This window comes from Notothenia rossii (genome assembly GCF_949606895.1).
Source record: "Notothenia rossii genome assembly, chromosome: 8".
In the NCBI taxonomy this organism is placed as follows: Eukaryota; Metazoa; Chordata; class Actinopteri; order Perciformes; family Nototheniidae; genus Notothenia; species Notothenia rossii.
The window spans coordinates 19,216,974-19,242,183 of record NC_136906.1 but is presented as its reverse complement, the minus strand read 5'-3'; the positions used below and the strand labels follow the sequence as shown (position 1 = coordinate 19,242,183).

The following is a 25,210-nucleotide window of genomic DNA, read 5'->3' as shown; positions in this document are numbered from 1 at the left end:
CTAGTCTTTGCACTGCACTGAATTTAAATTATGTTTCCAGTTTTGTAACAGTCTGCTCGTTAGCCGTGTGTTCTTGCTTAAATGGTAGGCTACATGTTGGGAACTTTTAAACAATGCTTATTCATAGCGTGTAAGCGTTTAAGCCAGAGTCCTTACCTCACAGGGCATGACAGCTAACATCACAAGCAGGAACATGGCACTGAAGAGATGCATCCTAGTCGAAATGATAGCGTCCCAGCCGACACCAGCTCCCGCAGCTCTCCCTCCGTCCGTGTCCCTCACTGGGGCGGTTTCTTCAGATACAGAGGGCTTCCTTTAACGCTGTGTCGGCTGTGTGCCACCAACCTCATCCCCAGGACGCACGGCAGACCTCTCTGGCTCGGTGAAGCCACCAGTCGCGTGTCTTTCGTGGAGCATAGACTTTTTAGCAGCCCTCCCAATTTCCCTCGGTGGAGAAACTCCGCAGATAAATGTGTGGAGAGGAAGATCGGCGGTCCCCTCCCTCCTGCAAAATAACTGCGACTGAGCGAGACGGATCGGAGGAGAGTCGCAGAGGTTGGAAGGTGACTGCTGTGCTTGCAAGGTACCGACGCTAGGAGCAGCACGTCTATGTGCCGGGAGCACAGTGAAAGAAGTACCACTCTTTGACGCAGCCAAGCTTGGCCGTGCGCGTGTGTCTCTATCTATGTGTGTGTGAGAGAGAGACAGAGAGTAAGAGAGAGAGAGAGAGAGAGAGACCTGCTTGCACTGAAAGTATTATTGCTCAAGTGATTGAAATACATACAGAAAGATGGAGATAGATAGATAGAAGCATTGCTTCCATTGATGATGCTGCAGGCCCGGCTCCAGGATGAAATGACTGAGGGGCTGTTAAAAAATCAGAGGGGGCGATTTTTTTTTCAAAACAACGAAAAATACTGGCAATTTAATGAATTGACACACCAAGCTTTTTTCCTTCTCACTGCTCTACAATATCTTTGCTTCTTTATTTGTTTTCCGGATTGACCCCTCTCATTCTGTTCTTTTCCTCTGATCTTTAATAACAGATAGTACATTATCAGATGCCTGCACTTTGGTTAACAGACTAACATTGATTTCCTCCATTTATAAATTGACAGGCTCTGTAATTATACCATAACCTTTTCTCCTCTATCCCTTAACTCGTCTTCCTATACAGATTTACGTACTTACTATCTACTCTAGTCAGGATTAAAGAATCATTAATCTGATTGATTTTTTATTTTCAGGATTGAATGTTCAAATCAAGGCCTAAAACCTGGCATTTCATAAGAAAGTGACTAATATATAAACCAAATGTAATATTGGATCAAATACTACACCAAATGGAAAGACACAGATCAAAAATAAAAATAAAGTCCTCTGGTTTGTCTCTACTGCCATGAGAAAAATCAAATCAATGTTCCAAAATCCGTCACTAGATGTCGCTCATTGTACCAATGTGGTTGATATAATACATAATATATTGTTATTCTAGTAAAAGGGCTCGCTTTTGCAAAAACCTGATCCATACAGCCCTAAATAATAACAAGTAACCATCACGTGTGGTGATATCTGTAGTTGTCTGTCTTATTTTTTGTTGATGTCAAACAACATGGATTTCAAGTCAATATACGAAAGTAAATCAAGAAATGAAGTAAACAAGTTGATCTTCAAGTTCCTCAAAAACACTGGTCTGAGGACAAGGATTTAATATGAACATTTAATAAATCAACAGTAGGTGGCGATATATGCTCCAAGTGGAAGCGATTCGCCATTAAAGACAAAAGAAGAAGAATAAAAAGCATTCGTAGAAGAAGAAATACGCTCACGCTACAAACAGGCACAACACTATTACTCTGTTTTTACTGACATGTAACATTTGATTTCAACTTGCTCTATTTTTTTTAACGCACGTTCAAAAACGGGAACATTTTCGGGAGTTTCAACCGGGTACCAGCCACTGAAAACGGGGACTCTGCCCGGAAAACGTCACCCATCCGACTGTGTTTACAGTAGCACACACTCTAACATTAAGACTACAAGCTCACTTGGGGTTGAGGCTTTTTTACACATTGTTTGACTGCCTGCCCACATATCTGATCTAAACATATTGGGGAAAATAATTATTTAAAGTTATTTAATAATTGTGACATTTATTGTACTTTTTGATGGATGAATGATGCTCAAAGTGAGGGGGCAAAGAATACAACTGAGGGGGCAATGCCCCCTTTTGCCCCCTCGTGGCGCCGGGCCCGTGATGCTGCATGCTTAACAAAATAGTGATAACTTTCTGCATTTAAAAGATCAGGGTGGTGACTGTCAAAGCGATACCATCAATTCAGTGATGACACATATTCAATTAGAACTACCTGAAGAAATGTGTTTATTTATGGTTTACATTGTGCAAATCACCAATTATCCCTTTTTTTATTCCAATTTTGTTATCCCATTGCCCCATATTTGTCGGTATATTGTAGCCCATTTACTGGTATAACATACAGAGATAGATAGATAGAAGCATCGCTTCCAGTGATGATGCTGCGTGCTTAACAAAATGTTTCCACAAGAATGACAGATACCTCAAGAAAGAGCTGACATTTAGCATTGATAATGTCATACTGTAAGCCCAATGGTGAGTGATAACTTTCTGCATTTAAAGATCAGGATGGTGACTGTCAAAGCGATAATACCATAAATTCAGTGCTGACACATATCCAATCAGAAGATTCCAAAATAGAGGGACTCTCTGAGGTTTAGGTAAATGATAAAGATTATTCTGTCTCCGCTTACAACGGAGATAATGAATGTTGTTAGCCAACAGATAATTAAATGAAATAATAAGTCTTTCCCAGGCCAAGGGAGATTGTGAATGTGCACTGTTGTGGTTTTTTCAACAGTAGCTAATATATCTGGTGTAAAAGGGATAAAAAAGGTATCTCTTAGAGCAGTGGTGAACGTTATTATAGTTTATCACGAGAACAGTTAAAGGTGACCTATCATGCAAAATGCACTTTTGTACGTCTTTTATACATGAATATGTGTCCCCGGTGTTCCAGGGAACTCACCAAGTGTCAGAAAACACAACCCTCTCTATTTTCCTGCATACCCAAATCTCTTAAAAAGGGGCTGCAACGGATCTGATACAGACTGATCCAGATTTGAACACTTCTATGACGTCACAGAAGTGACGCTCCGGCTATTGGGCCAACTCCACCAATCAGGAGGAGACAGCCACGGACATTGCCATTCGGAAGCGCTGGAGACGCTGAAGTACATATGCCAGGCCTGTAGATGGTGCTGTTCTCACAGAATCAGCCCATGCAAAGACAGTGTTATATTGAGCGAAATAAGGAATGGCTAAAATGCATCTGTTTTATTATTATTATATATATAATTTTTTTGGGGAAAAATCAAAAGTATAAATATGCCTTATATAGGTATGTTCCTACACTATATTATTCAAATATAGCATGATACTGTAGGTCCACTTTAAATATCCCTTACACACAGGGACATGTTTGGACTGGAAGGCTCTTGGTGCTTCTTCTCCAGATCATTCGAACAGCCTGAACAAATGTGTTTATTTATGGTTTACATTGTGCAAATCACCAATTATCGCTTTTTGTTCCAATTTTGTTATCCCATTGTCCCATATTTGTTGATATATTGTAACCCATTTACTGATATACTGTAACTCTATAAAATTTTATTATTTGAAAAACAACATTGTCAGCATGGATTTTAGATCTGGCAATGTGCTGGCCTGTGCCGTCCCGCGCTTGCCTGTATGGTTCAGCAGAGAATTTACTTTCTTCACCCCTGCTGCTGCCCATCAGTTGGGCAGCAGCATGGTGCACACCCCTCTATTTTCCCAGCAGGAAAAAACACAAGGAGGTGAAATGAGACTCTGTTGTGGGAGCAAGGGAGAGAGGGGGTGTATAAGGAAAGAAAGAAACAAGATGCAGGAAATACAGTATTTCTGCCTTCCTCTGCTCTAGTTTTCATCCATTGTATTGTTTCTTCATTTATCTGTATTCTATCCTGAATAATGTCTCTTCTTAGATACATACATTACAGCATGAGGCTGGGAATTAACAGCCCATGGCTGCCAGATTGAGTAAAACTGATGTTGAATCCTTGCATGGGGTCAGTTAGTGCCAGTGTTTTCAATGGTCATGCTGATGATATACACTGTGCAAACAAACTCCTCCTTCCTCCTGGTTGCTTTCGACCATCTCCCCTACAGTCACAGTTTAGAGGCCTGGGGCGTTGAGGGAACTGGGGGAATGTTTCTGAAGTAAATGCAAATAAAGCATAATCCATTTGTCAAAGATGCAGCATTTTTTTCCTTTTATCCCTGATAAGTACAAGAAGGCCAAGAGAAAGGATGGAATGGGCCTTTAGGGCTGCTCTGTGTCTCTGTATTCTCAGGCAGGCTTTCTCTCTCTCTCTCTCTCCCTCTCTTTTATCCTGTCACCTCACATGTGACTGCACTGTTTTAGGCAGATGTGTCAGTTAAACCACAAATGTTCACGTTCCGTTTTAGACCTTTTTCAGCTTCTCTGAACAGATCAACTCAATCTCTCTCTCTTTTCCACTCCTTGTCTTATCATGGTTACCCTCAGTGTTTATGTTTGTTATTGACTTACAGTTGTTTGATTGTATTTCATGCTTTATGATTTAATCAGGGATTTCTCTGTGTGTTTCTCTGTATGAGTGTGTTGCTAAAATATTTGAGGCGATGCAACACATCATGGCCTGAGGACTACATTTAACAACCACTAGCCTCTCTGTTCTTCTGAGCGTGGATTTTTTACTCTGACTGCTTCCAGGCCTGTCTAAAAGTATACTTCTTTAGCATTTTAAACACAGCTGTTAAAATGGGACTATTTGTATTGAGCCACCGCTGCCAAGCCTATTATTATATAGATTTTCAATTACAGGAGTTGTTTCTGTTCGAGTAATTGGAAAGCAAGAACAGTTTTAAACACGCTGTGAGAATGAACAGTTGTAGAGCAGAGGCGGAGCAAGTGGAGCTTAGTTTTTGTTCATGTTATTTGAACATTAGACAGGGGAATAGGCCCAGTGAGTGACTAGATTGTAGATCATCACACAGACATACACAGACAGTCTAATTGGATTTTGTGAAGTTGGAGAACACAAGTTGCCCTATCCATCTAGCAAACATTGGAGTTTGTCCTATAACGGAGCGTGTTGTTGTTATTGATCTTCATAATGTTTCTTCTATTGCGGTTGCGGCAGAGTCATCATGTAGACCATATGCTTCCTGAAAGTATCCAGAATCCTGAATCTATATTGGGTAAGCAAATGAAATCATTTTATGCAGTCTTTGGCTTAAATGTTAATAATCACTGATTAATTCGCAGGCAAGCAATCTATCACACACAACACACAAACACACTTCACTACAACATCAACATGTCAATGAACACACAGATGGAGAAGTGTTAACACCGACACTTCTGCAAACATAACACGGATATCAAAGCCAACACAAAAGCCGCGTGCAAACATTTCACAACACAGCTTGTAGCTCTTATTTGAGACTCACACTTTCTAATGGTTCTCTAATCATCTCACACCTATGTAAAGAGCATGAAACACCTCATTCATCAGTAATGGTGCAAGTTATTGGTTCAGATGGACTGCCAAAGCACATGCACCTGCTGAGTTTGTCTTTACACTTCACTGGGCCGGCTGTGCTTCAGGATGTAGAGCGGCTCATCCACTTATCGGAAGATCGGCATTCAATCCCCGGCTCCTTCAGTCCACATGCCGGAGTGTCCTCTGGCAAGATCCTGAACCCAGAATTGTGTGTGATAGGATGAATCTTGGTGTAGGAGCATTGAGTGGATAGAAGACTAGAAAGACACTGCATCAATGCAATTCCATTTACCTGTCTTTTTATGAGAAACTTTATCTACAAATTCAGGATCAGGAAATATCTCAGGCACAACATTGCTCAATGTGGACATCAGTTTTTCACAAGATTTATCTAAATCTGTTATTTTTTTAAATTTAAAATGTCCATTCTTAAACGTCTTTTCTGTCGGCTCAGAATCATAGACAACTCGCTAAATCGCCCTTCTCCTTTTTTACAGATGGGGAAATGCCGTATGCAATTTGATCTGGAAAAACTAAGAACAAGTGATGGTGAAAACTTCAGGTCAGAGGTTAAGAGTGCTCTGTTTCCATAGCAATGCTCGCCCGAGTGCCCAGAGGGGAAGGTGTGAAATCCTCTATTGCTGCCTGAAGATGGATTCAAACATAGCTTTTCACACCCTCTGTTGGTCTGTCTCGCTTTACTACCTGCACGTCACCAAGGCAACCAGGGCAAGGACAACTCGGATTCAGTTGGGCTTTTTCCACAAGGAGGCCATGTCATGCTTCATGTCTGTGCCTTGCCATAATTCAGCAAACATCATCTATCTCCATCTAGATGAAATGCATGGCAGTCTGCTCATGGTTCTGTACCAGAAAAAAACAAAACGTTGCCCTCTACAGACAGACACATGAAGAAGTGAGGGGAAGCTTGCAGGTACATAGGGATGCTCTACCATGTGGTCCATGTTTTGAGTGAAGCCAACAGGCCTATTCATACATCCACAGTCACACCTGACCGTTGCTTTATCTCAAAACGTCCCTCACGCGTCTGTGTATCCCTACTCGTCTGTTTCTCCCTGAATGAGCAGTACGATAAGATTCTCCCTGAGTGATTCTCTGTAGCCTGTGTTTGTGTTTAATTGGATGAAAACATGATGCATAATGCGGGTGGAAAGAAACATGAGAACCAAAGTCCATGTCGCCTGCGGCAACAGAAACCAGCAGCTATTTGCTGTTGACATTTTTTTTCTCTACTGTTTTTTCTGCTACATTGAAACAGCAGCGTCTTCATGTTTTTTCATCCACCTAGGGCTTTTATTTCCCCCCATTTCACACTCTGTGAGGTAAAGTTCCCGAGCAACACAAGATTTCACTCTCCGCTGCCACAAAAGTGAGTGTATGTGTGGGTGAGCACATGGGTTTGTGTGTGCACAGCATGTAGCGGTGGTAACATCTCTGAAGTACTGCAGAAGGAGAGCTTTGATGTAGGTCTATCTAAAAAGAGTACTACCAGGTGTTCTCCATTTGGGACATGCTGAAGGTGTTTACTTTCATTGCAAATAACCTGCAGCATCTTCCCTTCCATCACACTGAAACACGACCACTAATGATAATAATAGTCCTGATGGAATTCAAGTCATTGTGTGCAAGTGAAATTATGAGCTTGAAAGTGAAAGGAAGCAAAACGCTTTATAAAATAAATGCATCTGAGCTGAAATTGCCCTCCGACCAGTACTACAGATGGCATGGAGAAAGGCAATAAAACACTCTTCAGAGGGGTGAGAGCTTTGTTGCTGCAGCTATCACATCTCATCCCTTTTACATTGCCCTCTGTTAAAACTCAGTTCTCACTGTGCTTTATCTCCAAGCAGCCATTTGGACTGACAATTCCCAGCATAGCTCTGTCAGGTTGATATCTCCCAGCGCGAGTGCTTATTTCCAATGCATCCTTTGCTTTTATTATAACAGTTATATTTAAAAGATGAGACCATGACAGAGACCTAGTGAGAGAGGACGATATAAAGAGTGAGACACCAGGATAAAAGAATGGTTTTACATAATTAACCAGATAGAAGTGATTACAGCAGCTTATCCACAGAGTGCAACTGTGCGCATTCAGCCTCATTACCAAAGTAAAGACTCCAAACTGTGGCTGATGGCTTAATTACAGTCCCACAAATGCTTAAGAGTCATTACCGCAACTCACAAAACTTTTAGTGAACACAAATGTGGTCACCGGAGAAGCTGCTAGCTTTTTCATCTCATTCACTTAGTTGTCTTCATGCCCCTGATGACCAAACACAACCTTCTCACTTGCCTCTGGATATTGCTCTGGCCAAATTGCTTGTTGTTTGCCTCACTCCAAATTCTCACTTTGTGCATCTTTCAGTCCTCTGTACTCAAGTTCTTTATTTTCACATCCACAAAAATTGCAGAGTAGAAAAGTAATTGGCCTTTAAAATATTGGATGCAGTTAGATAGACAGGGGGTACAGTAAGTGCAACATTATAAAATGAAACAGGATCTTAGTAGTAATAATAAAAGTAATTGCGTACATATATATGAAAACAACTGTTAAACACAGCAGTAAGTTAAAGTTAAGTTAAAAGAGAACTTTAGTACTGTACTGTCTGGTTATGTACTGTGGGGTTGGAGTCTGAAGTTATTCCTCCAGCTTCAGCTCTGCCAAGCCCCACAGAGGTAGCAGCAGAGTGTAGACTCAGCACTTCTTAGGAGTTGGAAATGTCTGAAGCCGGGCACAGGGGCTTTTTTCATCTTCTCCAGCCTTCTTCTGCATTATTGAACTTTGGGACTGCCTCTATCCAGAGACTGGACACAGCCGAGAGGCTCCATGCAGATGTGATGAATCAATATATTGCATTGGAACGGTTAGCAAGGAAAGCGAGCAGGGACTCCGGCAGGATTGGATCAGATAAACTTCATTTAGCTTGAAACGCTTATCTTCCTGTTCCACACTTATATATGTTGACACAAACAGAAGTCCTAAGACACGTTTATTGTACACACATATACAAAACACACACACGGGCTCCCTCCCCTGAAGGCCTTCATTAGATAAAAGGAAAACAGCTCTTTCCAGGGCTGCAGTGCAATTATTCAGTGTAGTCAAGCATGTCTCTGTGTGACAAAGCAAATTGCTTTTTCGGTTTGCTGTTCCTGATACAGATAGGGCTTTCAAAATCTGAGGGGAAGCCTCGCGCCACTGCTCCCGACGCTGCAAGAGATACCGGCAGTTATTTACCCCACTGTGTGTGTTGGTGTTTACAGATGACTTTACGCATGCCTGTGTGTGAGTATGAGTGTGCAGACAGCAGTGGTTTGCTGTACAGTACATAGTGCTGTATGACAATCAATCAGCTTTACTTTATTGAATCTTAGTGGAGTCGGGCTTGATTGATGGAGCCTTAGGGTGATGTGGTGTGTTATGGTCCGTGTAGGAGAACTTGATGCCTTGTGCACATAATTATCATGAGCAGCACCTGTTTAAATGGAGATGTTTTCAGCTGCACCATGCTTCTGTTAATGTTTGCAAGTAGCTGCCTCTCAGTTTTATTTGTTTTGATGATCAGATGTTTTCATTTTAGAATCTTAAGTCATTCAACACAGATATGACAAGGATGATACGTTCTACTGTGCTTAAACACTCTTGACAAAATGTAAATGCAATCAGAGTGTTACGAGGCTCGTTGAAACTGCGGATCCTTAGTGATTGGTTGAGGTCATTTGCATGAAAACGACCCTGAGAAATACATGGCTGTTTTCTTAGGTCTGTCAGATGTTTATCCTTCCCCTCATGTTAGGGTGAGTAAGAGAACTGTTTATGGCCACTGACTCCTTATTTATCTTTTTCCTGCTCCCTCCAGTTGGGTCCCAATCAATATCCAGGGACTTGGAGCAGGAGACGTAGACAGAGGACAAGTCATCTGGAGAGAGGCAGAGGGAGGGAAAGTGCAAGAACAGAGCAGGGAGAGGAGATTTATTTGTGCTGCCTGTCGCTTTGTGGCCACACACAGGGAGAATAATGCTTATGGGAAGCTCCAGGAATCTCCTATGTGATTATGGAGCACTTCAATTGATTTTGTAATGATTTTCATCTTTGTGCAATATCGATCAGCTCTAGGTTAGTCTGAAGTAATCCCAGTTTATAATAACACTTACAGCTAACTGGAATTCCAAAGGAGAGCAATGAAATGTTTTGTGAAAAATGAAATTGGTGTAAATTACAAGTATTTGGATGCTTTATTTTTTAGATTTCTTTTTGAGACGTTACTTAGATATTTTAGATTTAACATAACAACTACATTGAGGCCTATTTAGTGCCAATGTATCACTCTGGTGCTCATAAGGGGATTGTGTCTCTGAGAAAAGGAAGAGCTGGTTTTAACCCATTCTTGCTCTGAAGGAAATATTGTCATGTTCTCCTGCCACAAGTGGACCCTTGGGCAACATTACATGTTAAAAAAAAAACAGTAATCTAGCTTGTGGCTAGTATGTCGCCATAGAAACATGTTGTTGTCATGCCGACAACCTAGCCAGTATGTAATGTGAAAAAACAAGGGGATCAGACCACAGACATGCTTACGAATTTGCTGCAGATAGGTCGGATGGTTCCTTTGAAAATCAGTCACCTCTCAGGCTTTGAGTGCACAATGCTCAGACATCAAGGCTTTAGAAGATGCATTAGTATTAACATGTATGTTGAGTTGGTTCAGGATGAAAGGCATGGAGGGAGTGGGAAAGTCGGAACGAGGTTAAGGTAAGAGAAAGGGATTTGGCTTGAAACTGGAAGTAGAAGAGAGGGATTTAAGGCTCTGGTTCCACAGAGCATTTCCTGCTCACTACAAGCAGCCTGAAGAACCCTGCACGGACACTTCAAAAATACTCATGATTTATGCCGGTCAGAGCTGTCCATATGTGCCTTGAATATCTGATCAACTCCACTGATGTAGCTCTGCGTCTGCTTGAGGGAAGAATAGAGGGATGGGAGGAAGCACCAAAAGAGACTGATGAAAAATGAGGCATGGAGTGATACAAATAGAAAAGCAAAGGTTGAGATGAAAGAAAGAACAAAGAGACAGAGAGAAAAGAGGGACATTTGGTATATGAACATAGACTGACAATTGAATGGGAATTGCTTAAAAAAAGAGGCCAACAAATGGGTAGAGAGTGAACGAAGGACAGATAAAGGAAGAGTGAGGCTGAGCTGTGTTGGGCCCTGTGGAAGTCACTGACCACTCTAATTATCCTCTATTTTCTTCAAACGAGGCTCAGGCATTGTGAGTCGCTACCCTGGGATACAACCCGCTCCTCATTTTCTCTGAGATTCAATTCCACTCCATCCTCCCCTGTCTTTTACATATAAAACACTTTCTTCAATTATTCCTCTGACGTTCATATCTGTATTATTTGATGCCTTTGACTATTCAGAGCGACTGCTCATTTCGCCCCACTCTAGTGTGACTAGAATCAATCCCAGGCTCATTCCAAGATAGGCTGGAAGAGTGAATGTGTGTGCGCCCTGTGTGGATAGTTGTTTGTTGAGTATGATTGAAGACAAGACACAGAGCGAGATTGGAGAAAAAGACAGACCAGTAGAGGGAGGGCGATATAATTTTAAGGGAGTGTGCAAAAGTGTGTGTGTGTGTGTGTGTGTGTGTGTGTGTGTGTGTGTGTGTGTGTGTGTGTGTGTGTGTGTGTGTGTGTGTGTGTGTGTGTGTGTGTGTGTGTGTGTGTGTGTGTGTGTGTGTGTGTGTGTGTGTGTGTGTGTGTGTGTGTGTGTGTGTGTGTGTGTGTGTGTGTGTGTGTGTGTGTGTGTGTGTGTGTGTGTGTGTGTGTGTGTGTGTGTGTGTGTGCCAAGGAAAGAAGTGTGTGTGTGTGTTTGGTGTAATGAAGGTGTTTCCAGCTCATGCTTGCCCTGCTCTCGCTCCCTTGTGTAGGACAGCATGGTTTATTTGAGATCAAATGAGGCTACAATTACACGGTGGATGCTTTTCTCTCTCAATCGATCACAAACAAAAGGAGCATTCCATCAGAGGCTTTTAACTAAAGTTGCTGCTACATGCATTGCCATCTGTAGCGCACTGGCTCATTGTCACTTTGCCTCGAATCCAACAAGAATTGGAAGTTGTCTTAAATAATGGTTACAAAAGTGGTTTCCAAATTGATGCCGTCCGCCCAAATAGACGTTTAGCATCAAAGTGAACATAGAGTTATCTGTCTTTATTTGAGACCATTTCTCACCCCGGTTGGAGGAGTCAACGTTTTCAGATTAAATCATGCTGATTTGCACATGAATATGTTTGCTACATCACCGCTTTCAGAGACAGTACTGTGTATTATTATCAACATCATGAGATGTCTGCGGGTTGAGGCAATCAGTTGCTTGGTATTTAATGAACTAGAGCATTTTTGAAAAGTACATCTGTGTTTTGAGGTGTATTTCAGTTCAAGATAGATAACATGAAGGCAAATGAACTGTCTGGCCGAGTTAGACTAACTGTAGTTCACAAGTTTTCTTCACCATTATCTGATGTGACACCTGATTGCAGACCGGCAACATCTCTCTGCTGCTTACCTATTATTACATGCTTTCCTGTCTCATCCCCTCTGGTGTATTTGCTTGAAATTACTCCCTGCTGACTTTAAAAAGCCTGTTGATGATTGTTATAAGTTAACATGCCCAGTAAGCCTTCCTGCCAAGTCCTTTGTTAACGTTTGAGTCCAGTGTGTGTCCTGTTGCCAGTCACTGTAAGACATAGACCACACAACGAAACAGAGCAACATGAGCATCCTATTGAAGCTCCCTTTAATCACCTGTGAGATGAAATTCAAGTAGTTAGTGTTATTTGAACCCTTGTTTTGGTTTTTGAATTGAGATTTTTGTCAGGGGTACTTTAAAACGCGGCAATATATTGATGCAATGCATATTCATTCTGACTGTCATTTGGATATGCTTGTTGAGTTACAACTATCTTGGTCAACAAATCCAATAAAGTACGTTTTAGAGGAAAGCACATTAAAATCAATACATGTCACAACACATTTGTATTCAAAACGGATCCTAATTTAGATGTTTGCTGCTTTTTGCTATAAGTTATTCAGCAACTAAGTTTGTGCTTAGTCCATTGATGATTGTAATAGCAGTGACAGCCAACCAACAAGTACAGTACATGTGCAAATATGCTCCAGCTACATACATACAGTATCTTTTGGACATGCCCCACTCTATGTGCATTTGTTTAGCAATCGTCAACTAATTAAAAAAAACATGAGTTTCAAAGAATGATCCAGTTGTAGGTGAATGCAACCCCCACTGGCTTGCAGATGCTCTATTACTCTATTTAAGCATTTTTAAAATATTCCATTTCGAAGTGACAGAAAAGTTATGAAATCTACACTTCTAGTTAAAGTATCTAGGTCACCTTGTGATTTCATTTAGATTTTTACTTGAAAGTTGTTAAATGTAAAGCGAGAAAGACAATAGGTGACAGACATTCTTAAAAAGGAGTTTTAAACCATTTAAAAAGTGTTCGTGTTTCTTCTTTGGCTTAAGACTTTTTTCCTTTTGCACTTTGGGCCTCATTCAGAATTTACATCTGGCAGGTATTTCCATATTCAGTGAGGGGCTTGGCCCTGTGGGAGTGGTGTGAGCACATAGCTAATAGCCACACACGTCTAATGCTGTCAGGGGGAAAAGCAGGATCGGCCTCAAAGCACAAGGGATCCAGATGAAGGAGACATAAACTCTGTGTGTGTGTGTGTGTGTTTGTGTACGTGCGCTGGTCCGTAGCACATCTGCATGGTCTTGTGCATACACTGTGTGTATGTATTTTCATGCTTGTGTGTGTTTATGTGCAAGTGTGTGTGTACACATAGAGGAAGGGCTGCTGTTCCAGTCTGCTTTGCTGACAGACAGTCTCTTGGTTAATGAGCAGCTGTCGGCCATCACTATTCATGAACCCTGTCAATCACCTCCGCTCTCAAAGCACCAGCACCTGAAACCCCTAGTCTCTCATTAGCACTGCAGCAGCTTAGGAGCACACATCAACACAGTGTCTGTAACATAAGCATACATTAATTCTACAACATGACCGTAATACTCACTCACATGTCTAAAGATAAGGTAACACATCTTCAATTCAAATTGAAGCATTGTGGTTTAAACAGAATAGATTCTGGTTTGTTCAGGAAGCAAAGCATTTAATCATTACATTGCTGCTCTTTCATCTAATACGAAAAAAAGGCGTGCATATGGAACTTGACAAAAATTGGCTGTTTGATGTGTCCCAGAGGTAATAGATAGAGAACTGGGGTTTAACTAAAGACCCCTGCCTCTGCTGTACTATATGTGACAGTCACAGACAATTACGGTTAACACTGGCCTGCTTTAAATTCTATACACCCCTCTTTATACCCAGTAGAAACCAGTAAGGACAGCATCAAAGTATGGGAATGTTATCATCAAATGGAAGAAGAAACTATTAAATAATCTTCTGTAATTATTTAGAATTTTAATATTAAAATGTTTGAATGTTAAGGCCTTAGAAGATAGCAACCAATCTAATTATTATCTATTAAACTCAAGGTGTTCTGTTGATTGAAAAACGTTCTTCAAATGCAGTGATGATAACAGTCTTCCCAACTCTCTCTGATTACCTCTGTGCCAGGGAATTCACCCCGGAACTATTCAAAGCCACTATTGTGTGACTTAATGTGAGTTTGTAACGTGTGTTTGTGTGTGTGTGAGAGATGAAAGAGTTTTTTTGCAAGTACAATATACAGTATGATAAAAGAGAAAAACTATTCTGAAGTAGCAAAAAGTCATTGAGAAAGACAGACATAGAAAGTGAGTGACTGCAGGAATAATCCCTGTTTGCAGATTCAAAATATTCGCTTCAGGTCTGTTCTGAATTATTGAAGAGCAGCAGAGTCAAACCCAATTGTACTCATTACGGTGAAACATATGAAAGCATAATTCAAACGTTGCCAGTTGCACTGACAAGGGGAAATAAAATGCCATTTCCCTTCAGCAGGTGTATTGATTAAGAGGCCTTATCTGTTTTGCTGGCATTAGTACAGAGATAACCCGGCATAGGTGGTTTTGAACAAGTGACAGTAAACATATTGCCGCCTCTAACCACTATGCGTTTCAGCACGCTCGTAGCTCAAACAAGATATTTTCTCCAAATCTCAGTTTACATTAAATAAGACTTTCCTGCATGGTCTGTCACACAAGGCGTTCTGCTTCCCCTGCAGTTCACCTCTGCCTTTGCAATATTTATTACAAAAGGCCTGGTGTCCATGAAATTCTGCTACATCTGATTCTCCACGATAGAATAACAACCGTGTTCGGTGGCGCATTGATTATTCACACAGAAAGAGACCAGGAAATGAAGGAACAATAGAGCAAAAGGGTTGGAGGGGTAGATTTATGTTACATTCAGGACCTCAGACAACAGAACCAGACTTATTGAGCTGAATGGAAACGATTAGTTTTCTCTGGCTTTTCAACTGAGGTCTGAGCAAGTGTACTCCCACAGCTGAATAACTCAGTCGCTGTCTCTCTCACACTTTTTCCTTCACTGCCTCGTTTGATTAATGGGAAAAAATCCTCTCTATTGAGCGATAGGATCATGCTGTTACCTATCTCTCTCTCTCTCTCTCTCTCTCTCTCTCTCTCTCTCTCTCTCTCTCTCTCTCTCTCTCTCTCTCTCTGTCCGGCTTACTCTCATTCCCAAACAAATCAGAGAAACACACACACAAAGCCCAACAAAGATCCCCTGCGATTATACCTCCTGTTTTCCTGATCAGGGCTAAGTTTCATTAGCACTGTCTTCCTTGGATTTATGAACAGCTGTGCATGTTTAAATTGGCTTAGTGATTCATACAACACAGGCCTGTCAAGTAGACGACTATCACTCTTTTCCTCTCTCTTCCTGCTCTCTCATTCTCATCATACATCAATTTCCCTCTGTGTCCCTCTCCCACTGTGGTAAATAAGACACCACTGATTACTTTGGCTGTCTTGGGGAGCTTGCAGATAACTCGACAATCCTTTTACTGGGGACTAAGTAAAGTGATGATGGCACAGCTGTAGCGGTTGCTGCTCTGGCAGTGGCCACTGTGAGCTGTGGTGAATTAGGAGAAGAGTGTATGTGTCTTGTGTGTGTTGGAGGCGGCAGGGGTGTTCTCAAGCTGTGCGTATGAATATGGGCTCTGTTTCTGCCAAATAATCCTCTTTCACACTCACAGGGCCCATGGCTTCCGAACCACCACAGAGCTCCTTGTCCACTCACCTAGGGATTTCTATCACCCTTCCTCGGCTTCAAGTCATTTTTTCAAACTGATTCACTAATGTTAGCTTTACCGATAAGCGCTTTTGATGGAAGAGGCATCTGCGGAAAAGATTCCCCCCACCCTTCCTGAGATAAAGGGGCTGTGGATGGGACGTGGCAGCAGAGGCGCTTGCCTGCACACTAATAAGAGTAACCCCTGCTTAGCCGAGTGCTCATGATTTCACATACCCACGCAGCCACATTTACAGATCCACGCATGAAGGAGCGTGTCCAGCACGCAAGACTAAATGATACAAAGTTATTTCCCGCCAATTGGCTAAACTGAGAGCAGAATACATATACACACATCAGTGATGTGGAAAATAATGTTTGCATTTATCTACTGTGACACAACATCCGGATTTGGGTAGATGTATTGAAACCGATTATCCCTGATCACCCGGAAATCCAGATATTTCCAGTGACTCTCTTCTCTTTTAATTAACTGTCTAATTTTCTCACTGTGACTTCGTGACCCATTCAGTTTAGTCATAATCAATGTCACTGGAGAGAAGCCGAGGCCATGGGAAACTGCAGGGGAATAAGAAGGGAGACTAGACACTCCAACAGAAAACAAAGAAACATCTCTAATATGTTCTACTCCAGAATAATGAGACAGAGATGTGAGAAGAGCAAATGAGAGAGAGGGAGTCAGAGAGAGAGAACAGCAGGGAGATGGAATAAGGGAGGCAATCTTGTTTCCAATATGCAGCAACTGAGGATCCTCCTGAGTCCTGCCTGTGCGTTACACTAATGTACTCCTGGGCCAAAAATAAGCTCCTCAATGCCAACTATAGACCTTAAAGTGCTGCTCAAATGTTAGATGGAAAAGCACAGAAAAGCAATGCAGAGTTGGCCAAGAGCAAGTCTAATATTCTCACTCAGATAATGTTTGCAGATCAGAGTGCATCAGGTTACTTTGTTAACCTCTAGATTGAGAAGGTGAGACAGAATATATAACATTCCTGCATTAAAAGACAGGGTAGTAAGAGCAGTACAGGGGTGGTGTCTTCCAGAAAAAGTGTGCCCAACAAAAGACTTCAGCAATCCTTTGAATTTCGTTACAATAAATGTTTTTTGAGCTTCACTGACAAAGTAATGAAATGTCAAAGTAAAAAACATTATTTTGTTATGTTAGTTGTCGTTGTTGTTAGTTCCTTTTTATGTAAAAAACACCTCTCTTCGGGAAAGATCAGGTTGTGGTATATTAATATGGTACATGTATAAAGAATTACAACTATTCAAAGATACATACTGTAGATGTATAAAAGCTTCCTGCTTTCTTCCATATCATCTCCATATATCTAAATATATACCATGCATTGTTACATATTGTTGTCATTAAGCCTCAACTCCTGCGACAGTCGATGTTGCAAGCACGTGATGTAACAGGGAGGTTCTCTAAATTTGGCACAACCCTACGGATTGAAGAATAAACTGACTGTATTTTGATGGTCAAGTGTCAAGGTTACTGTGTCATGATTTAATTTGCCTATTATGCGTATTTGATACAAATGCCTAAAAGGAAAACATTAGAGACCATATTGGACCAGCCACAAAACTGCTGGTAATGATGAATGTAAACAGCACATTGATTTGTGGTACGAATGATACAACCTAACATAAGACAGTTTAGGAACACCAGAAAGAAATAGTTATTAAAACGATATCATTGTGAGTAAGTTTATGGCGTCATCAGAGATAGAACTGAAAGGCTTTTGTACAATCACTTGTTATTTTTTTCTTTTTCAGGCACAGAGACTTAACAGAGATTCTATAACCCTCCACTCACAGTTCCCAGCATTGTTGTTTATATGTTGTACGCATTGCAAGCATAAAATAAACAATTTTCCTCACAGGATTTCCACTGGCTTTCACAAAGCTGAGCTACGGGATCAGCTGGATGAAGAGCTCTTCAGTACTTTGTACAAGCTGGTTTATATCTGTGCAGTGGAGAGACTCACTGGTTTCCAAATGATTGTTATGTTTGAAAACATAATTCTGAGAGTTTATTCTTATAAAAATAAGTAGTTATTGCAGCAATACTATCTAACAAAGGTTCGGCTCTGAGCAGAATACGTACAAGACTTTGGAGACACTGTCACAGGAATTGTGGGCACCAGGGGGAGAAATGTGAGGAAGGGAAAAGGTCATGCTGTGGAAAAACCATATTGTCAGTCACACTGCTCTTCTGCTTTATCATTATTCTGAGTTAGTGGCAACGGATGACCTTTCCTGGTCAAGAGCTTACTGTGGTTACAATTCAATTGAGTAGAATGGAGCAGAAAGGAGAAAGAAAATAACATGTTAACCTTTATTCTAACATTGACGCTAACCTTGAACAGTGGGCCCCAAAGGGGATGAGCGGCTTGTACTGTAATGTGTGCGATAGAATAGGCTTCTGAGCGTGCATGTCTTTATGTGTTTATTCTGTAAGCACAAGAGTCTGTGCAGATGGAGCAAAAAGCCATTCTTGATTGTGTGTTTGTTGTAGCAACAGAGATATGAAGTCAGACGTAGAGAGAGAGAGAATGCGTACAAAGAAATTCAGGCACTGCTTAGAAATAAAGCACTCATTGCGACTTTAACCATGCTTGTCTTTTTTTCCCTTTTTATAAATATATACCCATCAAAAACAGCTCCAACTCCGCTAAATTGACCAACTCTCGACGACCACATTTCTCATCCTCAGCGATTACTTTACTGACCTCTTCTCTGTTTCTCACCATCCATTTTGACCCCGCCTCGGTTTTCTCTCCAGCTTCTCCCTCAACGACTTAAACAGAACTAATTGAAATAAATGAACTGATGAGCAAATCAGAGTTGATAACATCGGCTGTGTGGATGGTGATTGCAAGCTTGTTGAGGGAATGTTTAAGAACTAGTTGATAATGAAGAGCCTTGTTTGTATATTACACTCTAACTGGACCGAGCAGACAGCCACCTTCTCTCATGGATAGTGTTATAACCCAGCTGTAAGGTCTGGAAAGGAAAAAGATAACATCATTATTTCCTTTTTGTTTTTATTCGCACATCAATATTTGACAAATGAATTTGTTTTTCATTTAAGCAGCCGGTTACTGCTCATTAAGGACTCAGAATAACTGTACAGTATATAAAATTAGTACAACAAACACTATTCACAGGAGGAGCAAAGCAGGATCTAACAGAAGGAGAGGAGTTAATTACTGGAATGTTTAAATGCAGTGAAACAAATATAACATTGGGAGTATTTTGCTAAATTACACATACTGGGCACACAGTCTACTGTTAAAGACGGAGGAGGTAGACTGAGCATTAACATTCGCTCAAGGGAAAATTGTTCATAAAATGGGATTCACATTCATATGTTAATGTTGTAAAATTGACAGCTCCATTTGTAAATTTGAAGAAGTCTCTGTTAAGGCCGACATGCTGAGCTAACTGCAGTTAAAAGATAATCTAAAAACAAATCATGGAGCTGTTACAGAGTCCGTGAATAAAGGAATAAAATGGCACGATAATTGCACCCATGGTAATTTAAGAACAATTTGGTTCTTGAATCTACAATTTTCTGAAAAAAAACAATATATTATTTTGTTTCTTTTGTCATTTTTTTTTTTTTGTGTACCATACATGAACAAGTCTCCAACTGCACTGTGTTGCAGTATGACAATAAATGATTCCTCAGCTCTTAAAGAAATACAAAATATCTACAATGAATCTCAAGTTCTCTAAATGCTCCTTGATGGCACCATTCAATTTAGACTTGATGCTATTAATGGCCTTGCTGTCTCTGACAAACTGCACACTGCTAAAGCAGCCTCCCTCTCCTCTGTCATCATCCTTCTGGACCTGTCTGCTGCATTCGACACGGTGAACCATCGGATCCTCCTTCGCACTGTCCAAGAACTTGGAGTTTCAGGCACTGCACTTTCCCTCCTCACCTCATACCTCAACGACCGCACCTACAGGGTTACTTGGAGAGGGTCCGAGTCCGACCCTTGTCAATTAACTACAGGGGTCCCTCAGGGCTCGGTTCTTGGTCCCCTCCTCTTCTCCCTGTACACAAACTCGCTCGGGTCTGTCATTAGCCCGCATGGTTTTTCATACCACTGCTACGCTGACGACACCCAACTAATTCTGTCCTTTCCCCGCTCAGAGACCCAGGTCGTCGCACGCATCTCTGCTTGCCTAGCAGACATCTCTCGGTGGATGTCTGCTCATCACCTCAAGCTCAACCTTGACAAGACTGAACTGCTCTTCCTTCCGGGTAAAGATTGTCCCACTCTTGACCTAACAATCAACATCGGCACCTCTGTTGTTTCCCCGACTCAGACTGCAAGGAATCTGGGTGTGGTCCTAGATAACAAACTGTCCTTCACTGCAAACATCGCTGCTACAACCCGCTGCTGCAGATACACGCTTTACAACATCAGGAGGATACGTCCCCAGCTGACCCAGACATCAGCGCAGATTCTGGTCCAGGCTCTCGTCATCTCACGCCTAGACTACTGCAACTCCCTCCTGGCTGGTCTACCTGCATGTGCCATCCGACCTCTGCAGCTCATCCAGAATGCAGCGGCTCGTCTGGTCTTCAACCTTCCCAAATTCTCCCACACCACACCGCTCCTCCGCTCCCTTCACTGGCTTCCAGTAACTGCTAGAATCCACTTCAAGACACTGGTACTTGCGTACCATGCTGCGAATGGATCTGGCCCTTCCTACATCCAGGACATGGTTAAACCGTACACCCCAGCACGTGCACTCCGCTCTGCATCAGCCAAACAGCTCGCTGCACCCGCACTGCGAGGGGGACCCAAGTTCCCGTCAGCAAAAACACGTGGGTTTGCTATCCTGGCTCCAAAATGGTGGAATGAGCTCCCCATTGAAATCAGGACAGCAGAAAGCTTACACATCTTCCGACGCAAACTGAAAACTCATCTCTTTAGACTCCACTTCGAGCGATAAAATTACTAACAAAGCACTTATATACTAATAAAGGGCTGGCTTTCTAAATGCCAGTTGAGTAGCACTTGAAATGTTTGGCTCTATGAAACCTGATGTACTTATATGATTCTGTTTTCTTAAAGGTTGTATCTTCCTGGTCGAATGCACTTATTGTAAGTCGCTTTGGATAAAAGCGTCAGCTAAATGCAATGTAATGTAATGTAATGCTAGTCTAGGTAGAGAATTGTGGAATGGCAAGACATAAATGTGGTTTAGGATGGATCTTAACTTTTAAAGCTATCAACCACATTGCTCTGAATTGAATGCTAATTGCTTTTCACTGGCCCTGTGAAATTGGCACAATCAGCCAGAAGATGTGCAAAAAACACAGTATACTAGTCCCCAGCCTCTTAGGGTGTTTCCTGCTGAAAGAGCAATAACCCTCTCCCACTGTAGTTCTATAATCCTGCCCACAAAGACACACAAACACAGTGACACAAAATGAACAGAATCGTCTTTAGCACCAGTGAAGAGCAAATCATGTCAAATTAACGGCAACATACTTTGTCAAAAATGAAAACATATGAACAAAACTGAGAAACAAAGCCTCTGAGTGTGGCGTAAAAGCAAAAACAGGTTATGTCAGCAGTTATAAAATGCTTTCAAGAGATGCGTGAAATGTCTTTGTATAAAGAAGTGCAGTTAAGCCCAGAGACAGTTTTAATTAGCATGCTCTTAATTCTTGCCCTGAAAAATCCCAAAACCTAGTTGCTCAGGTATGTAATCACAGGTTTATAGCACAGTAGAAAGGATTTTAGTCTGACATATATAGGACTGTAGTCCTTATAAACACGGATGGCGCAAAGAGCTTATAATTAAGCCTATGGAAGAAACCAGTCAAATAAAGGAAACAACCTTATCCGTTCAAGTAAGTGTTGGGTTCAATAACTAGCTATGCCTATTGAATACTAATCAAGGTAATTCACTGAGCAAACTGCAGTTGAAGGGTAAAAAGGACAATTTATCATTCTTGCACGCAGGTAATTAATTATGCTGCTTGTGTGGAATTAATATGCTAGGCTAGTCCACAACTGCTATGCAATTGTCATTAGTGAAATCCGAGCATGCAAATGAGTATGACATCGTCTCTGATTTATGCCGTCGCAGTGTGTGTAAAACATTAGGTAGCAACCAGTTCATCTAAGGTCTGAAAAGTACCACTTAACAGACCCATACACAGAATGACAGACTGTTATTTTCTCGATCGGACACATTTGTTTTGTTAGTTGTCTTGATAAGTGGTCATCGTAAAGTGGTGCGGTCCTCATTATTCTCAAGGATAAATTAAAGCACAACAGTGAGAGAAAAGAAAAGAAAAACACTTAAATATATCAAATTGGAAATATTTCCCTTTGGTAAATGTGCTTTGTTCCCATTGGTACATGTCCTCTTTCTTTCCTTTCTTCTTATTGTTGTTACGCCATAGAACCTATTTCATTGGCCACGGTAGAGTCTTAAATTAATACCACAAACCCAACACATACAGAAGCATGATACAATAAATATTGCTTGGGGAAGCAGTTCAAGTCCAATTTCTTTGAGTAAAACTTGCTGTGCAGGTCTTTTTGTTGTTTTTTGTGGTTGGCAAGATGTTAACCATTGAAGCATACCCGTCCAACTTGGAACCCAAACTTCTGGTTGCCGTTGCCAAAGTCTGCTGGAGCCACATCTATTATAGGGAGGAGCTCTGCCGAGGGGGAGTCAATCTCCAGAACAGTCCTTTCCTGACCTTTACGGAACTGAAAGAGAAAAATTAAAGCCATTATTAGAATTTGCCTGGCTTAATACAACTGACTAGCTCCCCCGCCTCTCTGGCACAAATTCCGATTTGATAGCTACAACAGAAACCCAATTGATAAACACATTACTGTCTTTAAAGGTCCCCTATTATACTGTTTTCCATCAATATATTATAGGTCTCAGATGTATACAAAACATGTCTCTGAATTTTTTGGCTCGAAATACCAAACAGATCATGCATTGTAGGATCCCATAAACCCCTTGTTTCAGCCCTGTTCCAAAAGTGCTGATTCTCTGTCTGTTACTTTAGATGAAAATAAGGAGCCCCTCCCAACGCCCCTCTGAGAGATATTTGGTTAAAAAGAACACAATGGTGCTCTAGGAGGAGATTCAGGTGATAAGGTGGGTTATTGGCTAATGGTTACACAAGCAAAAAAATCGTTATGACATCATAAAGTAGCCAAAATCTGATCAGCTCATTTTCAGACAGGTTTTTATAAAAATTGATCAAGACAAAAAGTGAGCGAATCTTTTTTCCTAAAACTTCCAGAATGTCTTTACACAGAGGGGCACATGTGGATGTATAAAACACATGAAAAAGTGGATTCTGCATAATAGGTGACCTTTAACGCTAATTGTTATCAGTCGAGCTAGTCCCTTCTTCTGGCATGTCTCTGCACTGACCTGGCATCCATCATGCACTGCATTAATGAAGAGGCTTTTGGCTTGTGTCAGCTCCTCATCATTGCTGCCCCGGAAGCGGAGGGAAAGCTGGTAGGAGCGCGAGGTGCTGTCGAACCAGCCTGCCGAGTTTTGGCAGGTATAGGTGAAGCTCTGCTTGGCTGTGGCACTCAATAGTTTCAGGAAGGTCAGCTGAACTACATGCACAGGGTTCCCATCCCTGTCACTGTAGGAGAACTAGGTGACAAACACACAGAACCCAGAATGAGAAAAATAAATGAATAAACAAATTTCCTCTATAAGAGATGAATCCACAGAAAAACACATAATTTTCTATAATCTGCTAATATACATTTCGATGTTCACTATATCACAATTAACAAATGTCCTAGCTTGTGCTGACAGATGACTTTCCTTGAGCAATGGTGAAATAGTGATTCTCAGAAAGTATTGTAACAGCTGAGGAAATTAAGAGAAGGAAAAAAAACCTATGCCGATCCAAGGACATTGTTCAAGAACTGCAGTGAATTGTAATTGTGCTGGTAGCTTTGTGATTGTCTAAGAGGGTTTTGAGACCTCTGATCGGGAACTCTTGAAAGGCCAGAGTTCTGAGCATGCTATCCTGAATGCTAGTCGATCAGAGAGCTAGCATTGCCTCTGTGTGACTCATCTTGTTGGCTGAAATCAACTGATGGTAATATGAAAATAGTTTTCTCATTGCACAAAGTCTAACAAATTGATACCAAATTGTACAATTTGCAAATGTACAAATCAACTAAAAGCGTTCTCATGCAATCATCTGCACTTTGAAGTACAGGCTCCCACATGCCCAACCTTTCATGTCAATACACTAGTACAAATGCTTGCAACTCAATCATATGCAGGGGTATCATTCGAACACTCTCAATTAGGATAAGTAATTTAGATGAAAAAGACTGGCTGGCCTTTGGAGCCAGCTGAGATAAATGGAAGGAGGTTCTTTTTTTGTTAGTTTTTTTTACCTGCTTTCCTCTCCTGTATTGGCTGAACCAGCTTCCTGGCTTCTCTTTGTTCCACGCTGCTAATTTCACCTGGACAGAGAAAGAGAGAAAGAGAAGGATTTTTACAGGATGTTGAGTAAAGTTTTAGGCTCAAGGGATATATGGAGGGATTTGTGCCTTGATGTAATATGGCGAGGTTGGCTTTGTAAAGGCTGACAGCAAGAGATTGCAGACTTACATTCTCAATCCTCTTGTCAGGGTAGAGACATGTCTCTCCATCAGCTGTGAAGTTACAGTAGACCTTGATGGAGTCTCTGTTACAGCCTTGGTTAGGATCAATCCAGTAGTCTCCTAGAAAGTGCACACAAAAGACAAGCTCTGGATGTTGATAACTAATAATGTTGAAAACAACTGGCTAAAAAAGGAGTGTATGTAAGAGAAAGGGTTCCAGTTTTTACTGGATTATTTTCCATTAGAACTCTTTTGGTTGTTAAACGGGCATAAAGTAAGAAGCACTGTCTTTTATACCATCTTTGTAGTCAGGTTGGACCATCATTAGCTCTTTGCAGGTCCTGGCAGGGCTCTCAAAGGTTCCAAGGGGTCTTCTCATTATCTCCACCTCTGTTTTCATAGAAGACAGGGTGGCAAAGACTTCTTCCATTCCCTCAGCGTCCTCCAGAGGCTGATCTCCCTGGAGGAACTCCTCCATATCCAGCTCTACATCTTCCTCCGTGGATGAAGCTGCTCCTCTTGCCCGATCCGAGTGCCTTCGCTTCTTCCGCCTGCCCTCCCTCATTGGCAGGGGCTCAATCATTGAAGCGGGGGGTCCCTGGAGGTAGA

At 41.5% G+C, this 25,210-nt stretch overlaps 2 protein-coding genes and 1 long non-coding RNA gene across 5 annotated transcripts in view; 1 reads left to right on the top strand and 2 right to left on the bottom strand.

Annotated features, from left to right (window-relative positions):
- olfm2a (olfactomedin 2a) overlaps window positions 1-662 on the bottom strand; it is a 37,161-nt gene extending 36,499 nt beyond the window's left edge. The window contains exon 1 of the mRNA XM_079642992.1: window positions 157-662. Within this exon, the coding sequence (XP_079499118.1) occupies window positions 157-213 (57 nt within the window). The 5' untranslated portion in view covers window positions 214-662. The remainder of the gene's footprint in view (window positions 1-156) is intronic.
- LOC307014811 overlaps window positions 1-25,210 on the top strand; it is an 85,076-nt gene that overhangs the window by 29,947 nt on the left and 29,919 nt on the right. The gene's annotated exons all lie outside the window — the stretch shown is intronic.
- The window catches only part of col5a3a (collagen, type V, alpha 3a), a 46,476-nt gene continuing 40,252 nt past the window's right edge, over window positions 18,987-25,210 (bottom strand). For all 3 annotated transcript variants that reach the window (XM_079642988.1, XM_079642989.1, XM_079642990.1), the window contains 5 exons: window positions 24,899-25,199; window positions 24,609-24,721; window positions 24,392-24,460; window positions 23,394-23,627; window positions 18,987-22,708 (listed from right to left, as the gene is read on the bottom strand). In XM_079642988.1, coding sequence (XP_079499114.1) covers window positions 22,562-22,708; window positions 23,394-23,627; window positions 24,392-24,460; window positions 24,609-24,721; window positions 24,899-25,199 — 864 coding nt within the window. In that variant the 3' untranslated portion in view covers window positions 18,987-22,561. The remainder of the gene's footprint in view (window positions 22,709-23,393; window positions 23,628-24,391; window positions 24,461-24,608; window positions 24,722-24,898; window positions 25,200-25,210) is intronic.